Consider the following 27,158-nt stretch of genomic DNA (forward strand, 5'->3'; position numbering starts at 1 on the left):
ATGTCAATTTGCTTACTCTCTTAAAGTCATGTTCCTTGAGGAAAGTGATTATATTGTGGTGTCTGCAGGGTGACTAGAATATAGAAAACAATAAATGTTTGATAGTTGAAAAAATAAATACACTAGAATAGGGATTTTCATATGTGCTTTGCAAAATCTCTGCCTTATAACAGGTCAAAAAAATGGGTTCCATACCCAATTAAATGTAAGAAATGCTGCATTCTATAACTTCTTAGAAATCTAAAATGCACATCTGAATACCCAAGATAGGGACACCTGGATGCCTCAGAGACTGAGCCTCTGCCTTTGGCTCAGGTCGTGATCCCAGGGTCCTGGGATCAAGTCCCACGTCGAGCTCCCCGCAGGGAGCCTGCTTCTCCCTCTGCATGTGTCTCTGCCTTTCTCTGTGTGTCTCTCATGAATAAATAAAAATATTTTTTAAAAAGTTATTTAAAAATAAATAAAAATGAATACCCAAGATACTTAGAAGTAATGCAACCAAAAACCTGTCCCCTTAAGTGTATCACATTCCCAACTTCTAAACTTGTAGCCCATTTATAACTCCTATTAACATCCAGTAGAACTAGAATTCAAAGTAGCATGCTTTCAGAATCACTGCATTAACAGATCAAATATTTCTAACATGTTTAGATATCTAAAATATCTGTCTCATAATCAACAAATTATAGAAAATTTTACAGCTTAAGTACTATATTGCTCTATTAAATGTAACATGTTAAGAAATATTAAAGCTAAGTAAAAATTCTCTGCTATAATTCTCCACTTAGCTGCTGTTAGTAGTACCCAGTTGCCACCAAATGGCACAACATTTAGAAGGAGACAGAGACTAGAATTCTACTCACCAAGTAAGTACTGTTAGACTACACTGCCAAGTCTCAAATTTAACAAGGAAACAAGACTCTGCCATAAGATATCAATGCAAAGGGCACTGCTTGGTTACATGATAGAAGGAACAGGATCTCTGATATAGAACTAAACAGTGTCTTGGGCTGCAACTGGGCATCCAGAGGAACTAATTTATGATCCTATTTATCAGTACAAGCACTAGGGACAGAGCAGAGTCATTAAAGTGAAAGAATAAATGTGCTCTGCCTCCATCTAGTTTTAGCTATTGTAATTAGGATTTTGTTTCTACAGGACATCTTCTTTGCCCAAGTCAGTAGGTTTTGTTTTTTTTTGTTTTTTTTTTTTTTTTTTTTTTTTTTAGTCAGTAGGTTTTGTGATTATTAACCAGCCTCAACCCTTTATGGGTAAAAGAAGAAAAAAAAATCCTGCCACCTGGGAAGAAATATTGAATAACTGCATTTATAGTCTGGTGGTGGCACACCTGGCTGTCTTTTTAGTCTTTATTTCAGTGAATGAGAGAAATTAAATACAAACTGACTTACACACAACTGGTAACATTCAAAAAAAACTAATAATTTACTTTTTCAAAGAATTTGAAATTCCAAATTGCTGACTTTTCATTTTCTACGAATTCCTTTTCTGATTTGCTGTTTCATATACAAACAATTCATATATCTTTTACTTGAATGTGAATGAGGCTCATGAATACTTTTAAATAATTAAGAGAGTGAAGATTTAAGCTAGTCTGAAGTCAACAAACCTGTTAACCATTTCAGGAAAAATAAAGAATACATAAAAAGAGAAACCAGAAAAACTACAGGAACACTTACAACATCTATTTTATTGCCTACAGTCAACAATGCTGCAACCACGGTCAGTATTTCATCTCTGGCAAGGGAATTGAGAGGGAGGATATATATGGAAAGGAAGAACTTACCTAGGCTAGAATTGCCTTTTGCTATAGTAATAGTCCTCTCAAACATTTCTTTGGATAGGTTTTGAAGCATGACACACTCACCAGTTGAGGTCAGAGAGCTCTGTTGAATTAAGAACTCGGAGCCCTGACAGAAAAATAAATAAATAAGTCACATGGAAAAGAAAACAAGACTTTGGAGTATGATTTCAACATCACCCATATTCTCTAACTGGTTGTGCCTTCTTCGGCAGGAAACTATAACCAAAATAAGTTCATAGGTTGGGTTCTGAAAATCTCAGCGTCAAGAGAGTACTTGCTCCAAATGCAGGGGTCAGCCAGAGTACTCCAAGGTGTCACTGATTCCAATCTCATCACAGTACACAATACATATCTTTACAATATTACCTTTCCAGTTGAATCAGGCAGCACGGGAGAAGTAAGTTCTGCACTCGATATAATTTCATTTGGTAGATGAGATTCAGCCCATGTTCTTGTGTTTTCACATTTGTATTGCTGTTCAATAGCATTTGCAGGTGTATAATCATTTACAGTAAAGCCAGAGGCAGGAGCCATGCTCAAGTCTACTGAAGACGGACTCTCATCCTGTCTTTGTAGGAGATTCTGGGTGTACAGTTCCTCCAAGGACATGTGCAGATCAAGTACTGGATCTGAAGAATTTTCAGTGACATCCTGATGATTAAGGAACAAAAATATTTTATTTTATTTTTTAAGATTTTATCTATTTATTCATGAGAGACACAGAGAGAGAGAGAGAGAGAGAGGCAGAGACACAGGCAGAGGGAGAAGCAGGCTCCAAGCAGGGAGCCTGACGCGGGACTCGATCTTGGGTCTCCAGGATCAGGCCCTGGGCTGAAGGTGGCGCTAAACCACTGAGCCACCCAGGCTGCCCTGGAACAAAAATATTTTAAATCATGGCCAGAGTTACATCAATGTATTTTATAAGACCATTTCTTAATAACTAGTGAAAAACAAAACACAATATAATCATTCATTACTCAAGAAGCATTAGCAAACATACAAATTCTTCTCTTACATGACATTCTGTGTATCTTTATTTTTATAAATGCTTTTGAATACATTTCCTGCAGACCACGTAGGTCATGCTCAATAAGTTATGTTGTACTATATACTGCACATGAGCTTATTTATATAAAATATTCTATTCGCAAATAAAATTATAGTTTAATCCACATAGGAAAGTAACTTGTGTTTTCAAATCTTATTTAAGCGGTAGTTCATTTTTAGTCAATATAAAGTTTCTATAGAAGTTCAAGAGCAAAAGGAGAATACTGATTCTGATTTACAAGAATCTCCAAGGAAAAAATATTTTGATAGGCATTTATAGGTATTTATGGAGAAGAACAGAAAGCTATGTCATTCAAATTATTATAGGAAAAATTTTCATAAATATTCTACATGATATACAAAGAGAGTACTAAGAAGATGTGTAACAAGGTGTAGGCTCTAACCTAGGCTCTCTTATTGACAATCTACACATCACAACAGAACCTCTGTTGACCTTATATTTATTTTCTAAAATTCATGAAACTAGGGGATCCCTGGGTGGCTTAGAGGTTTAGTGCCTGCCTTCGGTCCAGGGCCTGATCCTGGAGTCCTGGGATCAAGTCCCGCATCAGGCTCCCTGAATGGAGCCTGCTTATCCAACTCTGCCTGTGTCTCTGCCTCTCTCTTTCTCTCTCTCTCTCTCTGTGTCTCTCATGAATAAAAAAATAAATCTTTAAAAAGATATTCATGAAACTCTAAAATTCTACAGTTCAACACATATGTATGCATCTATTTGCAACAGATATATTGTATCACTTATGTGCTTTGAGCAAGCAGTTGCCCCATGCAGTGCTATTGAATAAACATATCAATTTTCCCTACAATTCTCTTATTAATATTTTAAAGTATAAAAGTAGTATATGAATATATTATCATTAGAAAAGACTCAAGCCATGTAGATATATATGCGTGTGCATACAGAGCACAGTATGAAAGCCCTCTCTTATGGCTCCTACTTTCATTATTTCCCTGGTAGGAATAGCTGGAATCAGCTAAATGTCTGTCAGAATTGTTTACTCATTTGCATAATCAATGTGTACAAGTACACAAGCGCACTCACATATACAGGCATTACACATTTTTACAACTAACCCAAACCATTAATTAAGTAGAATGTTTTTACTTTCTTTGTTGAAGTATCTCTATCTCTGGACACAAGAGATTTCTATGCTAGTAAATAAATACCAGCTTCTATCTTCTTATAACCACAAAACTATTCCTAAGTATGAAAGGCACTAGAGTGCAGGTTCAAAGGTGCTCACCCCACCACTAGTTATACTGTGTCTTAGTCCCCTCATCTATTAATTGGGGAACACAAAAGGACCCATCTAGTTCAGGACTATTGGGAGGACAGATAGAGTTAATACCACACTAATAACATGTCTGACTTAATAGAAAATGCCCAACAGTTAACCATTACTGTTATTTTTATTACATATCTTCGTGCATGTGAGAAAATTTATTTAGTATAAACTAGAACTGTGGGCCAAGTGATATGCACATTTAAAATGTTGGTACATACTGCCACATAGTCTTCCAATATTCTCTCACAAAGATATGAGACTACCTATAAACTCATCTTGCCAACCCTAAAATTAGTTTGGTAATTTGAGCTGAAAGAAACAGATTCTAAATAAATATAAAATTTAGTATTTACCATGCATGTCTCTGATGATTAATGAGAACATCCTATTTGTATATTTCCTGTCAACATTCCCTTTATATATTTTATTCTATCCAACTCCTCATCAGGAGGTTCCCACTTGTTTCTATCATTGAAATACTCTGTGGATAAAGTCTGTGACACATACCACAAGTATTTCTCCAGCCTGTTACCTCTCTCTTCAGTTTATAAATGTTATATAGATATTTATGAGAACGTAAATTCTTTATGTAATTCTTTATTAAATTATTTGTGTAATCAAACTTGTCAAAATTTTTTGTGCTACTTTCAAAAGTAGTTTTCCCCCTGTAAGATGTTCGAAAATAACTCTGTAATTTTCCAGTGCCACTTGGTACCTAAACTGAAGTCCTGTAAAAATCCACATTAATATGTGCCTCTACTTGATATATTCTTGTTCTCAGGAACAAAAACATACAGAGGAAACTAGGGGATCCCTGGGTGGCTCTCAAAGTGAGAGATGAGTTTTTTTGTTTTTTTGTTTTTTTTGCTTAAGAAATCCTTTCACACAAAGTAAGTGAAATGCTTTCTAGTATTTATTTTGTTTTATAAATGCCTTCTTTTTAGATTCATTTCTAACTTCTAGAACTGATTTCACGATGTGGTGTGAGATATGAATCTTATTCTATTTTTTCTAAAACACTAATCAATTTTTCCAACACAGTTAATTACATTCCTTTTATTAGCATACATGGATTCTTTCTGGAATCATCAAATATTCCTGGTAGAAAGAACTGAGGCAAGTGAGAATACTGTACAATCAAGTAACATCTTTAGCCTCTTCAGGAACAATGACAGGAAACCATCACCTCCTCATTGCTGGAACCTAAACAATAACCTGTTGGCCCATTCACCCAACTTTGATGATTTTGTTATAATGAAAAATAATAATGTACTTACTACAGAATTAGCTTCTGTATTACTAAATTAATTATAATATTTAGCAGGGTATCATCTTCCCCAGGCCTCAAATAAAGATAACAATTAAAACTGCTTTTCATCACAAAAAGAGGTCAAGTTGCCCTTGTTAGCTAGGGTTTACTATAAACCGTGTGACAGAAATTTCCATGCATTATTCATAAAGGAGTTAACACAGACACATAGAAAAGAAAGAGCTAATCAACACAGCAGACAACAGACGCCTACTTCAGAAACGTTTCTGGTTGCTGAACAACCAACGGAGTTTTATTTTTAAAAGACTTATGGATCTAAAAGAAAAGCAGTTCTTCCCCTGTAAGATATTCGAAAATAACTCCATAATTTTCCAGTGCAACTTGGTACCTAAACTGAAGTCCTGTAAAAATCCACATTAATATGTGCCTCTACTTGATATATTCTTGTTCTCAGGAACAAAATGAGAGACAGGTTAAATAAAAATGTCAAATACACTTGAAAAGAGCTGTTTAAGGGTGATGAATAAGTTACGGTCATACCTGGGCACACTATTTACTCAGATAATTAATTTATATAGACTAGCTAAGTACTGAAACATTCACTGGACACAACCTGATTTTCCTCAATTAGCAGTCTACTACAGAAATCCTTCTGTACTGTGGGAAAATATACCAAAAGCATAGCCACTCAAATTACCATCATTCTCTCACTTTAAGAAAAGGTATGGTGCTTCCTTTATTGTTTGTACACTGACACTACTGAGCAAGAAAGTGACTTCTTTTAAATACTTTGAGAGCTTGCAGTGTTGTCACTAAGACTTTCACAATCACTCTCATCATCTTGACTAGAGTGATTTAATTAGCTTTTGATATAAGAAAAAAAGAAAGAAAGACAGGAAAAACAAACACTTTAAGCATGGGTGTGAAGACAGCAATACTGATGCTATAAAATGACACTATGTGGTGATCTACAGGAATAGGTAGAATTTTTTTTTTAAGATTTTATTTATTTATTCATGAGAGACACATAGAAAGAGGCAGAGACACAGGCAGAGGGAGAAGCCTGGCTCCATGCAGGGAGCCCGACATGGGACTTGATCTAAGGACCCCAGGATCACGCCCTGAGCCAAAGGCAGACACTCAACCACGGAGCCACAGAGGCATCCCTTTTTTAAAAAATCATGGGATCCATTAGCTGTGTTTTGTCTGCAAGGTGCAAAGAGGGGCTTCTAATTTGACCAACACCAAATTCAACCTGTACTGGAATCAATAACATTTCCTAGTGGGACCAATATGAGGAATAAAGGACATGAATCAAACGTATCATTTCATTCCTAGAGCAAGAATAAGTGTGCATGTACAGTGGAGGGTGGGGCATGGGAGTGTGGATAAGGAACAGAAGGGGAGATGCATACATAATTATTTAATCTTTACTGGGTATATTTGAAAATCCAAAACAGGAAAAAATTAGTGAAAGCATCTTTCTCCCCAAAACCATAGTGAGCTTCTAAACGAAAGTCTACAAGCATTTAAGTTTAGAAAACAATTTTTTCTGCATTTTGTTCTGTCCTTAAAGATGACACAGAAAAGGGGATAAAAAGAAGAAAATTTAAACCTCTTACAATGGGAAAACCCACTGGGTTTTTGTCTTTAAAATTCACATCTTAAGGGCTTGTCTCTATTAGTTCAAATGCCATAGAAGTAGCTCTACAGTATTTTTCAGATTCTTGAGTAAGAGTTATTTCCCATAAATGATGATTAATCAAATTAAGTGAACACTACTCCTTTAAAAAATCAGAATAGGCTCCAAGACAGGAGAATTTTGGACAAAGGAGTTCCAACCTATGCCTATGAACCTTTGGTATCTCAGCTGCTGTCAGGCCTCCCTCCTATGATGAGTCCCTACTCTGAGTGATCAGTTCTCACAACTTCTAGTAGCATACCTGACCAAGGTCAAAGACTTCTTGTCAGGGTAAGAAGAAAGGTAAAATTATTTGTGCATTTTTAGCCACCAAGATTTACATATCTAGCAAAGTCATAAGCCTGAGGAATCACTGGAATCTCCACACTCTATTTTACACTTCTTTCAAATCAGTACAGAGCCTTCTCTGTCTTAAATATCATACACTCTAAGATTTTATGATACCTATTAAAGGGTTCTAAAGTGAGCTCATCTTAAGAAAAAATGGCCAGAAAAAAAGAACAGAAAAATGGCCAGTTCTAAATTCCATAGCAAATTGCCATTCTGACTTTTTAAAATAAACTTAGTGCAAAGAAACAGGAAGATGAATACATCATCTAATTTACTTACATACAATTTTCTAGTAAATATCTTGATACTATTTAGAGGCCACAAAATGAAAACAAAAATAAAAAACAGTGTTGCAGAGATTTACCACGATGCAGGAACAGTCCTACTTTCTAAGAAAACTGAAAGCACACAGGAGTTTCACAATGTGTTTTAAAACATCCTCATTAATGTCTTCTTTGTTGTTTTGTAGTTTAAATATTTCAGTTGATAGGCCAGCTTGCCAAAATCTGCTCCAACAAAAGAGTAAACTGCTTACGGAAAAAAAAAAAAAAAAAAAAAAAAAAAAAAGGAGGCAAATAGACTTCAGTAAGCCAATATGCTGTGCTACATACAGCCAGCATTTGCCCTGTAAAATATATGCTTCTCAGTATGCAGATTGTGTAATCCCTTTAAGTAACAATTACTAAGTTAAACAATGCAATCTGTCCCACTGGCAAGAAGAAGTGTGCTATGCTATGGATTAGGAGAGTCCATTAGGAGATGAACTCAGCTTCCAGCCCTGAGGCCAGTAAAGACTGAACACATTCCAGATAGGATGCAGGCACACAGACAGTCTCAGGTGTGGTGAGAGAGAAGCAGCTGCTCCATTCAAGATTATACCTTGCAAACCAATTCAAGGAGATTTCCCAAAATCATTTGCAAGGATAACAGGTGCACCTTGAACATAAAAGAAAATGCTTTGAAAATGTTCTGACCGAAAAATCACTTGTTAATCAGGAAAGAAGGAAAACTGTACTAGACCTGTAAAAATTCTATTTTCCATCTTATTAAAGATACAAATATACCTCCCACTGAATTTAATTTATATGGAAAATATGTATTTCATATATTTAAGAAAGCTACTGTCCAATCTTTTTATCTTGATTTTTAATGTTCATTTATGGTATGTTTCCAACATGGAAGAATAAGGAAATTATATTCATACAGGAACACTTTGCCCAAGTATAATAGATATTAACATTTCTCCATATTTTCTTCAATCCCTTTTTCCTCTGAAGAGGGCACAATGTATTACACATACAACTGAATTCCTACACTTCCTTCTTTCACAAAGAATACCTTCTTTCCTAAAGTTGAAAAATGTCATTCCTACATATCTTTAGTTTTTTTAATACACATACACACATACTCATAAAATACACTGAACTGTTTTGTGCATTTGTATTTTCATTTCTAGAAAACATAAAAACTCCAACAAATCAATAGGAAGATGGACAACACAATATAAAAATTGTCAAAAGATATGAAGAGGCCATTGACACAAGTGAAAACCAAAGGACTGGTATGTGAAACCGTGTCCAACCCCACTAAAAAGCAGAACTCCAAATGCATTAGTAAGATATCATTTCACGCCCAAAAGATTGGATAGGCTTTAAAATATTACTTATTAAACATTATAAAGTACATCACCAAAAAAATGAAGAAAGTTGGGGCATTTGTGCCAATAACGTATTTCAAAAGTATACATGGCACAGATATGTCAAATAATAACTAAACTCTTCATTCATATCCAGTGACTTAACCATACTTTGCCATTCACTCTGATTTCTATGTATTTTTGGCATCATTTTATATAAAAACATATGGCAGTATTAAATTTAACTTTCTAGTAAATATTAAATTAATGCAAGAAATATTTTACTATCCAACTGCATGAAAATCAATTTTAAAACCATTAAGAAAATAAAGTTCTTGTGATTTCTCTAAAGTAGACACAGCTAAAAACACAATTTGAGAAAAACATTTCATCAAAATTTTTCTATTTTGTAAATCTTACTCAAAGCTTTGAACTTTTTTATCATTCTGTACAAGAGAACCTAGATTTAAATATTACCTACCAGTCTAAAAGATGCTCAATCGACACTACCTAAATGAAATTACACTTTGATCTGATAATGAATCCGTAACTGGAAAAACATAATGCCTTTACCATGCTACTCCCACCATTCCCCATAAACAATGACCTCTAGAAAAATCAAACACAAGGCTTTCCCATAAATCAAATGGCAATTCCTTTGTACCTTGGGAGGAGAAGATGGAAGGGAGGGACCATAGTTCAGGCCATCGCTACAAGCACTGCCGTGAAGAGATAAAATAGATGCTTGAGTGGAGTAGATACTGTCATTATCAGGAGAGTACTGAGACTCAAATGTAGATTCATCTGCTAAGTCAGCCTCATTTGTGTCCACCTAGGAATAAAAACAATAATATCAGTCGGAAATTCTGGTTACATACATGACAAGTCTCCACTTGAGACTATAAAGCATCCTATTTCTTATAGACATCAGAGATTGACTAAGGCAACAGAATGAGGGCAAACTGGTGCCCACATAGTTATTTATTCTATCAATAAATGGACTAAGGTAACAATTAACAAAGGGCCTGGATTGGTTCTAAGTTTAAGTGGATTATGAATTAAGGAAAATATTTCCTTTTCCCAGTTCACAGTGTTTTTTAATATCACTTGCCCAACTCCTAGAATTTTATAATAAAATGGATGAGGTCAACACTTCTCCTATTCAACTAAAATAAACTATCATTCAACAAGGCTGTTATTTTTTTTTTAATTTTTTTTTTTAAGTAGGCTCCACACCTGCACGGAGCCCAATGTGGGACTTGACTCATGACCCTGAGATCAAGACGTGAGCTAAGATCAAGAGTCACACTTAATGATTGAGCCAAACAGGCACCCTTATTTTAAGTTATTTTCAACTAGATTTTAAAACCATTCAAGGTACAGATTCTGAACTTGTTGGTGATCTTGAGAAACCAAAAAGATTATCTGTGATTTCATATTGAAATAAAAGCCCTAGTTCTGGTTATGGGGAAGCTATAAAGTTGTAAACTTCTATTGTTGGAAAACTCATTCATATAAAGTAGGAAATCTCACTATATATTATCTAAAACTCCTATTTCTATCTTCTGTGGCAGAACCAAGTGAAAGAATCAACTCATGATCAGCTTAAAGTTCTATTTACAATTCACTCACAGTTATGCCCCAGAATAGATAGAACATTAATACTACCCTTCTCTGCTATTATCAGCATTTTCTATCTTGATGGCAAAATCCCATGTGTTTTTCTTTTTTTGTGGTTTCAACTAACATGTTTTGCCAGGAGAAGAATTATGACCTTATACCAGGTCATATTCTTATATAAACATGGTAAGAATACAGGTATGCCACTTTCAAGTGACTTTCTTTCTCTGATAACATATGTTAATTTTGTGTTCAAATTTACTAGTGAACTACTTTGTAGAGGTTTACCTTCGCAAATGTTCATCATGTACAACAATCGAGATAGCAAATATTTCACATCACTATCAAGATAGATGGCATTAACTAAGCCATTGTGGATTGTTGATTATATTGTAATGTGATATTACTGTATTTATTATAACATACACCAAAACTTTCTAAAAGGCAATTTCAAGAGCTGGTTAACTGAAAAATAGTAACAAGAACTGTCTCCCAAAAATAAGGATTATCAAAATCAAAAAATAATTCATACTCTGTTCTAAAGCAAAATGTACACAGCTGGTTATAAATATATAATGGAGAATGCCATGGGTTTTAAACCACATTCTATTCTGATACACTGAAACAAATACTTAAAAAGCAGGGCATATTCCTTAAACTGGGCAACATTTGCCCAAAAGGGAAATTAGGTCAGGAACCTGGCTTTAATAGGAGTAATGGAATAGGATGTACAATTTGTTATATTTATGGTGTATAAATGCCACATGTTTATTCCTATCTGGTGTTTAGCTTTATATCTCAATTATTGCTACAGTATTGTCTCCTCTCCCAGACAGGTTCTTAGAAACAAGTTTCACAGAATTATTCATCAAAGTGGCCTCCAGTGGTCCATGAATATATTAATTCCAACAAATGGTTTCATATAGGTCAAGTAAAAATAAAAGTTTAATTTAAAATTTTGTAGTAAATCAGTGATGTTTATTACATTTTGTAATTACAGAAAACATGGGTTTTGACTACTTTGGAGGATTCTGTGTTCTTAATAACTGAATCAATTTATGTGATTTTCAGATTATTTATATCAAATGGAAAAAATATACTTTTTACCTCATTCAAAGGTAGCCAAAACGACCAATTAACTGTAAGAAGTTAAATAATGACTAGAAATGGCCCAAGTATGAAATGAGAGCAAACAAGTGCTTTAACAACTTTTGGTATAATGTAAAGATTAATTCTACTAGTTGGCAGAATGCATTGCTAACTGACTTTCTTCCCTAAATCCAACAAATAGTTTTCACATATGTTGTTTTTCTTCCTATTTTGAACTATGAGAACCATTAGAGTTGAAATGAAAATGTTTGGTTTCCCAAAACAGAATAAGCAAAGAGTACATAGTAAGATTGTAGAGTACTTTGAAAGGCAAAAAAAAAAAAAAAAAAAAAAAAGACACATAAGATTTCTGAAAGAAGACCTGATACACTGAGGCCACTAACCAGAGCCAAGTCAGCCCTGAAGAGGGCTCTGTCAGCCGGCCCTTCCTCCTCGCAAGAGTGTCGTGGGTGGAGAAAGGAATCCTCCTTAGCAGAAACATACCCTTCTTCTGGTGACAGCTGCAGGGAGAAGGAGGCTCAGTGTTTGAGGATGAGGATGAGAGAGAACAGCAAAAAGGGAAGGAAGGAAAGGTGGGGGGGGGCGGGGGGAGGATGGAAGAGGACAGGGAAGGAGAGGAGACGGAAGAAATGAGAAAGTTTTCAAATGACAACCTGTGACTTAGAATGATGTACATGAAATTTGATAAATATTAATATTTAATGTTTTTATTTAAGATATAACAAGGACATTCTTCTAATACCAATACATCATCTGTTAGATGAGAGCCCCTTCTATTTTTTCATTCTTCTTATAGAATATCATCAAAATCGATAATTTTTTATGTTATTATAATTTTCTGATCAGTTTTATCTGCCAAATATTCTGGCTAAACAATGACTTCTTAATATAAAAACTAGTAAGGTGCCTTTTAGGTGTTAAGATATAAAAGAAGTTGCAGGAAAAAAATATTAAAAAGGAAGGATCAATTTCTGTCATCCCTTACTAGAATATTATTTTAAAGAATGTGATTTACTTGACAAGGAATGTCAGAGAACCCAACAGTGAAGTCTCTCAATAAAGCATAGCTTAAAAAACATAAAGAAAAAAATAAAAACCCTCTATATGTACAGAATCTAAATTACAGTCCTAATCTATTATATTGCAACCTTGATCGCACTGACAGAAAACCTAACATATTTATTCCAATTTCAAATTAAATCGCCTAAAATAGATTGTCTTCCCTACATCACCCTGTATTAGCAACACATGTAAAAGTTCCCTCCTTTCCTGTTTTCATAAATATATTTTCATAGGTTTCCAAAGATCTTTGTGGAATAGAAGGGCATGAAAAATTTAATTAACATTGCAAATATATTAACAAAGCTTACTATTTGAACAAATTCTTTCATAAAGTCAACAAATTGTTATTGGATGTTTATGCAAATGTACCGATGTGTCTGTGTTTTCTTAAAAAAAGGTGTATTTGCCCTTCAACTTAAAAATATATTTATACCTTGAAAAAGTCCCACAAACATTGAGAATGCCCCTAATATTTACCTGCAATTCAGTGCTATGCTGTAATCAATATACCTAAGAAACAAACTGACATTATGTAGCATGAACTGATTGTTTTAACTACTACACTAGTCAATGACAGGAAGGCTATTCTCTCCCAGGAGAAGAGCCACAAGCTGATGAACCCACTGCAAAAGGTTTATAATTTCTTGCTCTGCAGTCATTAGACAAGAAATGTGTTGAAATCAATAGAATGCAGGATCTTACACCACATTGACAGAGATTCTACTTTATTTTACTCTATTTGAAGATTCTACTGTTAGCTGTTAATGCTATTAATTTCTCTAATACCCCACTATATTTGGTATAGTAAGGCATATTTCCTTCAAAATATTCGATTCAATACTCATCATGATTTTATTATCCAATAAAAAAGATCAAAAGTGTACTACAAATCCATAATATAAAGTTAAATATTTATTTCTGAATTTTGTGTTTTCTCTCCTTTATTCTTTTAAAAAATATTACTCAAAATTACATCTTTACCCACATACAGTCAACAACCATATTGCTGAAAACTGAAGTCATGATTCACTCGTGAAAACCACTTCTGAAACTAAAAGTCAGCCTAAAAGCCATTTTTTTTTTTTACAAATTTAAGATCGATAAGATCAGAATTCTTACAGGTAAAGGTTTAGCAACTCCAATTCTCACAGTTCCCGATGGCGCACCCTTCAGTGCCTGCACAGCTTCTTCGAGACTGCTGTTCTCCAGGTTAACATCATTGACAAACATCAGTCTGTCTCCAGGAAGAAGCCTACCGTCCTTTTCAGCAATGCCACCAGGCACCAAAGAACGAATTACAATCACAGTGCTTGTTGGATCAATAGGATCCTGACAGAATGAGAAAGGGGGGAAAAAAAAAAAGAAGCTAGCTCCTTTTTATTGAAAATATGTTTTTATAGATTGCCACTGAATTATAATGGATGTGTAACTGTTTCTAAGGCCTGAAAAAAGAATTTTCATGCAACACTTCTAACAAATTACCTAGATAAAGGCTGTTTCCATTTTGACGAGTTTTGGGAGAGTTTCCCTAAAGGATGGTATCCTAAAGTATGAAGTTGTTTCTGAGAAGACCACTTCAACTGTACAGATCACTATAAAATTATAATTTTAAATTGTCCAATCTTCTGTTTTCTGAGGCTAGACATCAGATACAGGAATTATTAACAGTGTTTGTTAAATAGGATGTTACCGTTGTGGAACATCAGTAGATGTGAGTGTACTAAAGGTCAGGCCTATTTTTTTTGAAATGAAAAGATATAGAAAGAGTCCATACAGCATGCGACGATGCAGTGTTTTCAGATGCACAGCAACCTTAATATTAGAACAGGGGCTCCACAATCAAGCCCTACAAAGAATACAACTCCCGGGAGTCATTGGAGATGGCTCTCTGGTTCAGTATTAATTAATGAGGAGCAACAGCTGGGCTCTTTCACAGAAGCATAAGCATTTCCTCCGTTACTCAGCATAGAACACAATGCAGGGTAAGGATGCCACACTTGACCACTTTAAGCTTCTTCATAAATTTAGTCATTTAGTCAAATGACAAGAATCCATATTCAATTAGAACTCTCATTCACTACAGACAAAAGAAATAAGTATTTGATACTTTAGTCTTACCACTGAAATATGAACTATCAATTATGAGCATGGAAATACAAATAATGTAGACATAGTACCCCCAAAAAATGTGACATACTCCCCCCAAAAAACTGTATTTCTATGATATTCCTACATGTATTTTGTATGTTCTTCAAATTTTCAAGAGCTGAAATCTAGAAGAGCTCTATGAATTCAGTGTTAAAAGAAACCTTTCATGATAAATGAATCATATAAATTATTATTTTAGAAGATTCGCTAGGAACAAGGAAATGTCTTTGATAACTCTAAAATATTAACTGCTTTTTCTCTTATCTACAATATACCTTGAGTATACATTATCTTTTTTAAAAAAAAATTGTTAAAAATAAGATATATTTACCTGGTAATCTAAAATGCTAAAACCAAGTCCTTTGTTCCCTTTCTCCAACTCGATGTGTTGAACATCAACCTCCCACATGGCCAAAGGTCCTTGAACCTCCTCCGCATTCTGACTCACATCAGTCATCGCCAGCACAGGATCCTCAGTCTCTGAGGACCCAATGAACTCGCCTAGATCTACATGAGGCTGAGGAACAGACCAGACAGCTCTTATTTCAGAGGCACTAGATTAGCAGACATATACCAACACCACAAGAAAAAGGGAGAGTCCCAGCATCTGTCCGAACAAGCCACTCACAAATAAGAATAGCAACAGCTTACCATGAAACTTTTACAAATTAAGGTAGTAATTACTGAAGGTTGTTAAAGAGACAGAAATACCTAACATGGAACAGACATTAAAAATGTATGGTTCAAAGATCTATAAAAATACACAATGGTTACATCTCAGCAGCATGACTCTGGGTAGTTTTGATGGTGTCTGAATCACCTCTGTAGTGAGAAAAAAAAATGTAAACCTACTTTGATATTAAAGAAAAAATTCTTATAAATAACAATTCAAGAGGAAATGGCTATCTGTAAAAGTTTGTACTCTCTGCAAACAAAGGTTCTAAAATGTTGTAACCCATGCACATGATTATTTCATTAATAAATTAGCATGCACATTAGCAAGATAAGATTTGAAGTCAGATTGGTCTGGGCTTAAAGACTGTGTCTGTGATTTCTTACCTGTGTTGCCTTGAAAATGGGAGGCCTGGATGTCACAGAATATTATCTGACATGCAGTATAATGAGCTCAAATTTCTCATATTTAAAAAGTATAAAAATATTCAAATAAGACCTAAAGTCACAGTAAGGATGTATGCATATATTATATTATGTTCTTCTTTAAAGAACAGAACAATCTTCTGAAGACAGGCACTGTGATGCAGATTTTACAGAGAAGAAAGTGTGATTCAGAAAGATGAAATGACTTGCCCAAGGTCACAGAACTAGTGTCAAGTCTGATTCAAACGCATGTTTGTCTGATACCAAGGTCTTTCCTACAAGCCACTAATTTTGAGGAAATCGAATGCCAAATCAAAGAAAAAAAAGCTTAGAAATTTTAGATGCCATTTAGACTTTCCATTATTTATTCTGACTATTCTCAATCTGATACCTTTTCTGTCAGTTCAATATCACATAAGTCCAGACTATCCAATCCTGACTGGCTGGTGGGTGGCACAGTTCGTCGACAGCACACCATTGTCACTTCTATTGGCAGTTCTTTTAAAATATTCACCACATCTTGATGATTTTCCCCAAGCAAAGTTATGCCATTCACCTGTGCGAAAAGATAAGTTGCCCAAGGGAGAACATTTCATAACATGAGTACTCTTCTGAAACCAATATTTGATTAAATAAATATGAATTTTACTGTGGTGATTACCATAGTTCTGCTGTGCTCAGAACTAGTTACTTACAGTCGTATCATCTAAAACAACTTCAGAATTGTGTTGGAAATGCGCCTTCTAAGGGCCCACAGAAAAATCACTATCTTTCACCCCTGTTTCAAGTGCCAGCGTAATAGTTTGGAAAGGGAGAAGTAATAAAAAAAAGTACCCAGGGATGAAAGGAAAAGGAACAGAGTATTTTACAAATTGACATTTTATATCATTAAGTAAAAAAAAAATCAAAATGGAAAATGGCACATATTATAAGCCAGTATACTTTTAAAAGTGGGAGGAAACAATGTATCCAAATTTTCTTAGTTCTTCATTAAACATATCTGGAAAACTGCACTGTACCAAATATAATAGTAGTTACCTAATGAAGGGTGATAAGAACTGGCTGGATTAGCACAAGTAAGAGATTGTTCACAGTCTCTCTCTACGTTCTCTGTGATTCTAAAACATGTGAAAGTATTACCTGGTCTAAAAATTTAAAAAGTGTTTTAAATTGTTTAAAAGAAAGTTAGTACAGCTTTCTGGACTAAAACAAACAAACAAACAAAACACCCATCATGGAATTAGGTCTGAAGAATCAATCTACAGACAGTTATGAAATTTCTACTTTAGGTAGATTTTTACTTGCATATTTCTCTCAAGTACCCTTTGGAGGGGAAATTTAAAATAAGAACTTACTTATTATGCATATTATTATTACACATTAAGCCTCCTGCAGCCTTTTCAGAATTTTATTTAAGGGTATGGAAGAATGGCATAGCTCCTTACTTCCAACAGTTCATCTCCACTGAAAAGCTTCCCACTGTGTCCAACAGGACCTTCTGGTAGAACAGATCGGATAAAATGATGTCCCACTGTTGCTTCCAGACTTATCCCCAACCCGCTGTTCTCACTGAACTTGCTCACATGGGCAACCTGAAAGGAAAAAAATCATCATGAATCTAGGATTTTTTTCATTTTTTTTCTCATGTGTATATTTTATGTTCACTCTCCAAAAAGTCAACTTTCTCAAAAAAGCTTCAAAAACCTTTTCTGATAGAGCTGCAAAGCTCTGGAGCTTTGCCTCTGAAAAAAAGACTGATGTTCTATCAGTTTCATTAACCAACACAAATCCAGAGGAAGGAGCCAGGTGCCAGCACCCCAGATACCATGCAGTGCCTATAGATGTTAATAACAAATGGAGGGTAATCTAAACTACCACAGATGAAATCAAATGCCTGAGCTTGAACAACAGTATAGAAAAGACACATACTTAGCTCCTAACTTATGCGCTAAAACTTCATTACATAGATTATCGTGTGCTTCTCATAAACAACTCCAATGTCTATCCCTTTTTCCCAAATTAGGAAAATGAAATTTAAAGAGGGTTTCTTACCCAGGGTCACAGAGCTATAAAACAACTTTGACATTAGGAATGTCTGAGCCGAGGGCTCACATTCCTAATCTTATGCTGGTATCAATGGACAACACTGGTCTTCAGCCAAAGCTTAAAACAGGAGAACGAATTTCCATTTTCTACTGCTGCATTAAATAATGAAGGATGTTAGGAAATATCCCATTTTCACAAATAATCCAAAGATTATAATATTAAAATAAGAAGGTATACTAAAGATGATCTACTTCATCCCCTGTATTTTATAGTTCAGGAATCTGAGGGATAGTGTGACTAAGAAAAACAGTGCTTAATTAAAAAAGATCTCTTTAAAATCTTGCTAATATGTGTAGTTATTATCAGAAGCTACATCATTCCATTTTGAAATCTACTGTGGATGAAATCCTCTCATTCCTTAAAACCCAATTTAAATATCACTTCACCTGAGCAGCCCTCCAAATCCTTCCCCAGTAATGTCCATCAATCCTTCTTCTACTATACCACTACTCTTAGGACCACATTTATGCTGTATAACTACATATCAAACAATTTAAAGTCAGATCTATCTTATTTTTGTTTGATGACGGCCAATAAACAGCTTAGTTCTTACTAGAGCACACTTTGCCCTTGACAGATTACTGGGAGTACCACCAAGAAACAGTGTGCACCAAAAGACAGTCAAAAGTTCATGGTCCTGGGTCTTACCTCTATGACAAAGTGATTCATTAAAAAGTGCCCTTCACTATTCAATTATCATCAAAGTAGTACAGTCTCAGGTATACATCCCAGCCATGTTAACCTTCCCCTCTTAGAAGGAATCTCTCAACTTTCTTTTCATGCTAAATTAACCATTGTGAAGCTGGACCTTATTGTATTCTTCCTCAACTTGAATAAAATGGAAATAACAGCTATACCATCCTGAGTATTTAAAAAAGATCATTGTCACAGGAAGATTAAATGCAACACTAAGAATACTGCTTTGCACAAAGTGCTCAATAAATGCTAGTTTTCATTATATGACATGTATTCTTTGATCTCTCCTAGAGTTGTTTGAATATTCTAAGCAATATGAAAAACTCTAGTTAACATAGTATTTTTCCTTTTGAAATAAATCCCTGAAATTTGCTGGTATACATCTAGATTGATCATTTGTGTCACCTTCGTTAACTCTGTTTTTAGGAGAGCAGGTCATAATTACTATATGAGATATGCAAACTGTTAATAAACATAAAATATTCACTATGGCATAAATGGTATGAATAGAGGATATAGAATTAAACCACTTAAGGAAAATAAATATATAAGGACAGAGTGGGAAAAATCTTCTTAGAATTTTATATAGGGACGTGTGAGTGAATCAGGGGTTGAGCATCTGCCTTTGATTCAGATCGTGATCCCGGGGTCCTGGGATTGAGTCTCGCATTGGGCTGCCTGCATAGAGCCTGCTTCTCTTCCCTCTGCCTGTGCCTCTGCCTCTCTCTGTGTCTCTCATGAATAAGTACATAAAATCTTTTTTAAAAAAATTTTTAAAAAGAATTTTATATAGATCATAATGATTTTTATTTTATCTTTAAGTAAATTATGTTACTCTATTCTGGTTCTTTCTATAAATTTCCGATTCAAGAATAAAAAAAACAACACTCCTTTCTTTTGTCTATATAATACACACTACTGCTCAAAATATTAAAATATTGATGAATTGCAAGTTCTAAAATTTTCATCTCATTTATTTCAGCTGCTTTGTTACCACTCAACTTTCTCCAACCTGAATTTTTTAATCAATGCATTGAATCAACCTGAATCAATGCATTTAGGTCTTCAAAATAGTCCTGGGCATTTGCCACTTCTCTAGTACTCTTTAGGAAGATCATCTTCATTTTTGTCATAAACTTCTTGTTCAAATAGAGTTACAAATTAGGAAGTTAGGGAAGCTAAGCCAACCTACCACTATTTCATAATTAATCCCCATAATCCTTTGCCACTTTGTCAGTAGGGCAGCTTCCTGTTGTTGTGCATCTTCTATGTCTTCTATCTCTGCTGACAATAATGGATACCCTGAAATAGTCAACACAATTAAGTTAGTGACAAACTACAAAAATTTCCATAATTTTACATTCTATTTCAGAGACATTGATCAGAACCTGTCTGTTGTGGCAAGTCTGACTCTTTACCTAGTTTCTCTACACATTTTTATTGAAGTATAACAGACAAACAATATCCTGCTGATTTCAGGTATGTATCATAGTAGTTCAATATTTTCATACATTATGATCCCCACAATAACCCTAGCTACCATTTGTCACCCTATCAGGTTATTAGATTATTATTGACTATAGTCCCCAAGCTATACAATGCATACCCATGACAATAATTTTAACAACCAGAGTTTGTACCTCTTAATCCCCGTCACCTATTTTGCCTGTTTCCAAACACCTCCCTACTCTGGTATCCAACAGTTGTTTCCTGTATCTATGAGTCTGTTTAATTTCTTTTGTATGTTGTCTGAGGACCAGCACTAGGGTAGACACATAACAATCATTTAGAAGTTTTTTCTTAGTTTAAGAAAGAATCGGGGACTTCTGATCCTAAGTCTAGAGCCTCTTCCCCTCCTCCTCCCAAATGCATATTCACCAAAGCAAAGACATGATCTGGGTTTTTGAAGTGATCCTCCACACCCATCCCTACTTACTACCTCAAGTTTCAAGCTCTAAAACCTTTTTATTCTTTCCCACTACTCTTAGTTTAAATAATTAGCAATGCAATGGAATTAATACATATGAATCCTACAGATCACTCCTAGGATATTACTGCAAACACAAATATTCCTTTAAAATAATAAAATAAAGGTTTTCAGCAGGGAAAAAAACATTAATAATGAAGTAGATATTTTAAAGAACCACAGAGCTTCAATGTAACTATCTAGTGAAGGGCAGTATACACATGAAGGAAGATCAGTCTTGGACTCTGCTCAATGAATTTAACTTACCAAAGCACATAAATCAATGTGACAGATAAGGAAAGCACATAGCTCCCAGCCTAAACATGGCAGTATATTCTGACATAATTACATGTTAAAGCAATACTGCTCTAAAAAATGTTTAAATGGCTTGATGGAGCCTAGGTTCATAGTTAAGGAAATCTCAGAAAGGTTTAATAATTTCTCTATACAATTCCTTTCTAAATAAATTCCCATACTAAGATTTAGAATTTTTGAAAAATGGACAAGAAAAAGCCTCCCAAAACTGGCCAGTTTCATTCCCAAGAGCTTACAATTTAAAAAAGATTCTCAGGTTTATTTTAAAAATACTTTATAATCTTATTATTACTTGCTCAATAAGATATGGACATATTGACTGTACTGAAGTAAGCAGATTGACATAAAACCTTGTACCTAAGTGATTCCTAAAAGGTTCTGGTTTTAAAAATATGTAAGATAGAAAAACGTACAGCCAGAAAATATGCCAAGTGTAAATGAACTATTTAACTTACCAGAAAAATTAATCTCATCTATAAATAAAGACTGAAAAGTATCTCTCTTTCCTTTTTGATAGATTTCTTTTAAATAATATACTATCCATAGAGGCTTAATCACTTTTACAAAAGACATTCCTCTAAAAAACGAACAAACAATAAAGAACATAATAACCTGGCTCCAGGTGTTTACCTTCTTCTTCAATTGGTAATATGCTGGTGTTTCTACTCAAAGATGAAGAATCTTCATCTTTTTCATAATTTTCTTAAAGATAAGAATATTTTAGTAGTTACATCTATAGTATAATGAAGCACATGAAATTTTTCAAATCCCACTGTATTTATCTGACCCCCCAAGATGAGTGTTTTTGGTAGTTAAACTTTTCAATAACCACTTGTACTTAAAGGAAAGTTCTCCTATTAACATGACAAAGAATATATTTGTCGGGGCACCTGGGTGGCTCAGTCAGTTAAGTGTCTGACTCTTGATTTCCGCTTAGGTCATGATCTCAGGGGTCTTGAGACTGAGCCCCATGTGAGGCTCTGCACCAGCAGGGAGTCTGCTTGAGATTCTCCCTCTCCCTCTCCTTTCCCCCACTCATTCTGTCTCTCACTCTCTCTAAAGAAAAGAATAACTTTCTCATGTGATTTGCCTCCCTTTCTCTTAGTATTGTTATAAACAGTATATGGCATAAATAACCGGAATGGTCACTAGTTTAGGAAATGAAACAGCATTTTCAAACCAAAAGCCTAACTTCTACCAACAAACTCTTCACTTACATCAGTCAGCTACTAATTTTCAGAGATATTCACATACTAACAGCTTATGGATGACATTGTTAAACGTGTTATTAAAAGTAGATACCTGCAAGGAAAGGCTGGACATTTAGAAATGGGAGGCTTGCATACACAGTAAAGGCAGAACAGATTCCCCCTAAAGAGGAAACATGGAATGACACCCAAAAGTGAGGCAGTGATGGAAAGGTAAACACACGTTGCCGACTCTGAAATGGTAACTGAATAAACAGGAAAGAAAGATACCTGCTCTTTTCCGAAGCCTATTCTACAGTGAATGGACTCAGCACTAGTTCTGGTTAGTCCAGAACTAGTCATCAAATTTCCTTTTTATTTGGTTCATAATGAATAGTGAAGATTAAATGCTATTCTTTAAATAATTTTAGAATTAGAAAAATAGCTAAGTGATATAAGCATCTAACTGAAAACCAGTTTAGGCTGGCATTACCTTTGTTTCCGCTGGCATTCAAAGGAGACAAAACCATGTCCTTTGTGACATCCTCCCTTGACATGAGCTCAGCCTCCTGCTTCACTCCTCTTCTCATTAGTGTCAGGTGCACAGTTGGTCCTGTGTGTCGCAACACCTCTACTGCTTGCTGATTGGTAAAACCCTGAAGGTTTGTGCCATCCACCTGTGATAAGAGCAAGACACATTAAAAAATGAATGAATATTTGTATTATCAATTCACCAAATGCATGTTTACTGCTTGTTAGTGGGAAAAGAACAGGACTGAGTTCTCCCCTAATTGGAGAATGAACTAACACCTGTTTCAGGACCAGTAATAACTTAGACACACTAGAATTACCCAGAGTGTTTTGTTTTATTTATTACAGATCATGCTGTCTCACTTCTGGGTATTATGAGCCAACAGTTCCAAGGTGGGAATACTCTTTTATATTCCTCAGGTGATCCTGCCTGATACACAGTCAAGTTTGGAAACCAGCAATATTCAGGATATAAAAGTGTATAAGACAGTGACAAAAGTGGCCTCTAAGAGTACTGATGTATTTCATATCATACTTATCCCAGCTTTAAAAAAAGAAAACTGACAAAACTACCTTCCTTTTTATGTCTTTGCCTCTTCAGAAAATACGTGATTTTCCCTCTTTCTAGTTCACAAATATAAAACATTTAAAGATGCCCCATGATCTTTCCAAACTACAGATAGGATCATATTGTCCCAAGCCTGCCTTCCACAGAACACTCTTTAGGCCACCTTTCCATACTGTGAACATAACTGTGTCAACTGTCCCCAATTCCACCACCAGTATCATCCAGCATGGTGCTGCCTATCACTATCTCCTCCAGCCCCCGAGGGCTCATTTCCATTCCCGTCCTGCAATATTTCCCCCAGCCAGGAGGCCTCTGCAGCTTCTGTTCCCCCAGTCTAGACCCTTTGGCCTCCCTCCAGCCCATGCTCTTGCTCATCTGTCCACCCAGAAAATATCTGTACTTGCTTCAGATCTCAGTGCAATAGTTACTTTCATAATTGAACTATCCTAAGGTTGACTATAGTCAAAGTCCCTTTACAATTTCTCCTTCCCAGCATTTACCAGAATTTTCATTTTACATTTTCTGTCATTATTAGTTTGTGACTGCATGCTCCAAGAAGACAGGCTCTTCTGTCACTAAAACGTAGTCCTGTCTGCTCAGTAGATATTCACCCCAAATGGGAATACAGAGCCATTGATCCATATGTAAGGATTTCTTTGTAAAGCAAATTACCTTTTGGAATAGATAAATGCAGATTATAGTATCTTATTTTTAAAAATTTCATTGAAAATTACAAAATTTCAAAACTACATTGAAAACAGTTTGGAAAAGTGGAACAATAAATTTAACATTGAAATTCAAAGTCATTGATATTTCTTTTGAATTGTGAAATGGGTATAAAATGGCTGTGTAAGAGGCATGCTTTTCTAAGTACAGCACTGGCCACATTAAGCGCTGAATTATTTACTAAATGAATGAGAATTGGGATGCCTGGGTGGCTCAACCAGTTAAGCATCTGCCTTCAGCTCAGGTCAGGATTTTGGGATCTGATCAAGCCCTGATTTGGGCTCCGTGATCAGTGGGGAGCCTGCTTCTCCCTCTGACCCTTGCCCTGCTCATGCTTTCTCTCAAATAAATAAATAAATAAGAATTACTAAATCAGAGGTCTCTAAGATAAAGTATCTTATTTCAGAGGTTTCTGAAAGAATATAATAAAACTTCTAATTAAACATATTTTAAAATTCCATTTGTTTTATATACAGATACACATAATGTATAAATGATGTATATAAAACACTATATATGTAAATAACACAATAAATATATATAGTAAATGTAAATAAACTATATATAAAATATATATCATATATAAACGTATAAAGAGGAGAGAGAAAGGAGTGGTTGATTTTTTTATTGATGGATATATTCAAAAATCTAGAGACCTCTGATTTAGATTTTTCTAAGTTTCTCTAGATAATAATCTTACACTTTATAAGGTGTTTAGTAAGTAACTCCTCATACATTCACCCTGTTGATTCCCTTTCAGAATAACTAATAAAAATGTAACAAGAGAAAACACTCCCAACAAAACTGGAAACCATGGAAAAATAAAAGTCCCTCTGCCAGTAACTTGGAGGAAATTTCTATTAGGAGTGCTCTGGACAAGATCAGATCCAAGGCAGGCCAGCTGAATCTTTCTATGTGAGAGAATAGCTTGTTTGGCCTAGAAGAAGAAATTCCAGTAAAATTCAACAAGTCTTTTATTAAAAGTCAGGGAACTCCTGGATGGCTCAGTGATGAGCATCTGCCTTTGGCTCAGGGCATGATTCTGGAGTCCAGGGATCCAGTCCCACATCGTGCTCCCCCCGAGGAGCCTGCTTCTCCCTCTGCCTGTGTCTCTGCCTCTCTCCCTGTGTTTCTCATGAATGAATACATAAATTCTTTTAAAAAGAAAAAAAGGAGGCAGTCAGATGGTACATGTGGATAACCAGTGATTCCAAAAAATCACACCAAGTGCTAAAGCCCACACCATGCTGGGAGCATGCAGCAGCATGGAATTATGCAATGAAATCACACTATGCACACATGCATGCATGCACAACCCCAACTCCTGTTCCACAACAAACACAGAAAGCAATCTCTCAATACACAGAGGCAAAAAAATCCCCCATTGTGATGCTTCAGCACTGGTTTCGGCTTTATTAATCTACAAGCAAAACCTGAATAAATTTAAATGTTCCTTTTCCTTCTTGCTTTGTTAATTCCTAAATCATGTGGACAAAACCAACTTAATCTTCAGCAGATCTTATTTCAAATCCCATTTGTACAAGCGTAATTCTTACTATGAATGACCAAGGATAACAGGATATGAAATAAGATATCACAGTCCGAAAGACAGTGCTTGCACTGAGGCATCATTACAAACATCTTCCAATGAAATAGTTGCAGCAGTGAACAGGAGGAAAGATATCTTTTGAAATTTTCCTTCAAAGGATTCGTATTTCATTGCATTTATGGAAGTACGGATTATAGTTGCAAAGAAAAAATAATATCTACCAGAAAAGAAAAGGAAAATAGTTACCATGAGGGCAGTCAACAGGATTTTAAATACTCCAAAAACAAAGCCAGGAAATGGAAGGCAGGAATATAAAATTTTCCCATATTTCAGAGGAAAAGAATAAACAGATGATAAGAGAAATAAGACTAAAGGCATATAGGCTGCCCTACGAAATTAACAGAACTGAAAAGAATTATAAGGAAAAGCGAACAAATGAGAAAAAAATAAGCAAAGACATGATTAGGAGTTTAGGGAAATTCATCTTAGTCTACAAATCAAAGAAGTACATGAAACACCAGAAAACAGATTTAAAAAACAAAACACTAACACTTAGAACCCGGTAAAATTCATGGATTTCAAAGACCAAAAGAAAAAAAAAAAAAAAAAAAAAGAAATCTACCAACATCTAGGTAATAGAGTGAGAAGATTATCCAAAGAATTTGTGGTAAAGAAATTACGAACCAAGAGTTTTTGTTTCTTGTTTTTTAATAGGCTCTACACCCAGCACAGAGTCCAATGTAGGGCTTGAACTCATGAACCTGAGCTGAGGTCAAGAGTCGGATGCTTAACTGACTGAGCCATCCAGGCACAACTGAACCAAGAGTTTTATACTTAATAGTATACATGTAAAAATGGAAATTATAGTTGAGATGCTACGATAATTTATATCCTATACCACGGTGAGCTATGAGAGCCCACCAGGCAGAAATTTAAACCAAGTAGGAAGGAATGAAAATTTGTACACATTTAGGGTATAAAAGGACTGGATTGTCAAAGATTAGGAAAAATTTAACAGGAGTTTGTCTTATTTTCCTTTAAAGAGACAAGACTCTTGTAAGTCCTCATGCCACCCACTTAAATATTTTACCTTTGGCCTCAGGTCATAAGAGTTCTGTGACCTGTAGTAGAGAGGATGTGGTGGGTTGTGTCTAACTCCATAAGGAGGATAAGAAGAGGCTGTTCAGTTGCTCTGACAATGGAGCAAGAGAAAATTGCTATTATATTGAGAACTGCCTAACTTTGGGCAGAGTCCTGAGGAGGACATGAGAAAGTCAGGTTCAAGTCATTTTGAAACCTACCCAAGAGTACCCCCGAGGAATAATGGTACCCCCAAAAGAATCTATAGAGTAGACCGCCTAGATC

General features: G+C 35.1%; 1 protein-coding gene across 13 annotated transcripts in view; it reads right to left on the reverse strand.

The window, feature by feature from the left end:
- The window catches only part of MPDZ (multiple PDZ domain crumbs cell polarity complex component), a 161,420-nt gene that overhangs the window by 66,419 nt on the left and 67,843 nt on the right, over window positions 1-27,158 (reverse strand). For 5 of the 13 annotated variants that reach the window (XM_038552398.1, XM_038552393.1, XM_038552396.1 and 2 more), the window contains exons 11-22: window positions 22,913-23,096; window positions 22,535-22,603; window positions 21,845-21,934; window positions 20,144-20,253; window positions 17,595-17,741; window positions 16,541-16,705; window positions 15,383-15,568; window positions 14,023-14,232; window positions 12,225-12,341; window positions 9,776-9,943; window positions 2,189-2,473; window positions 1,805-1,928 (exon numbers count right to left, since the gene is read on the reverse strand). In XM_038552398.1, the coding sequence (XP_038408326.1) occupies window positions 1,805-1,928; window positions 2,189-2,473; window positions 9,776-9,943; window positions 12,225-12,341; window positions 14,023-14,232; window positions 15,383-15,568; window positions 16,541-16,705; window positions 17,595-17,741; window positions 20,144-20,253; window positions 21,845-21,934; window positions 22,535-22,603; window positions 22,913-23,096 (1,855 nt within the window). The remainder of the gene's footprint in view (window positions 1-1,804; window positions 1,929-2,188; window positions 2,474-9,775; window positions 9,944-12,224; window positions 12,342-14,022; window positions 14,233-15,382; window positions 15,569-16,540; window positions 16,706-17,594; window positions 17,742-20,143; window positions 20,254-21,844; window positions 21,935-22,534; window positions 22,604-22,912; window positions 23,097-27,158) is intronic. The other 8 variants (XM_038552397.1, XM_038552400.1, XM_038552403.1 and 5 more) reach the window with 5 other exon arrangements.

This window comes from Canis lupus, chromosome 11, assembly GCF_011100685.1.
Source record: "Canis lupus familiaris isolate Mischka breed German Shepherd chromosome 11, alternate assembly UU_Cfam_GSD_1.0, whole genome shotgun sequence".
NCBI lineage: Eukaryota > Metazoa > Chordata > Mammalia > Carnivora > Canidae > Canis > Canis lupus.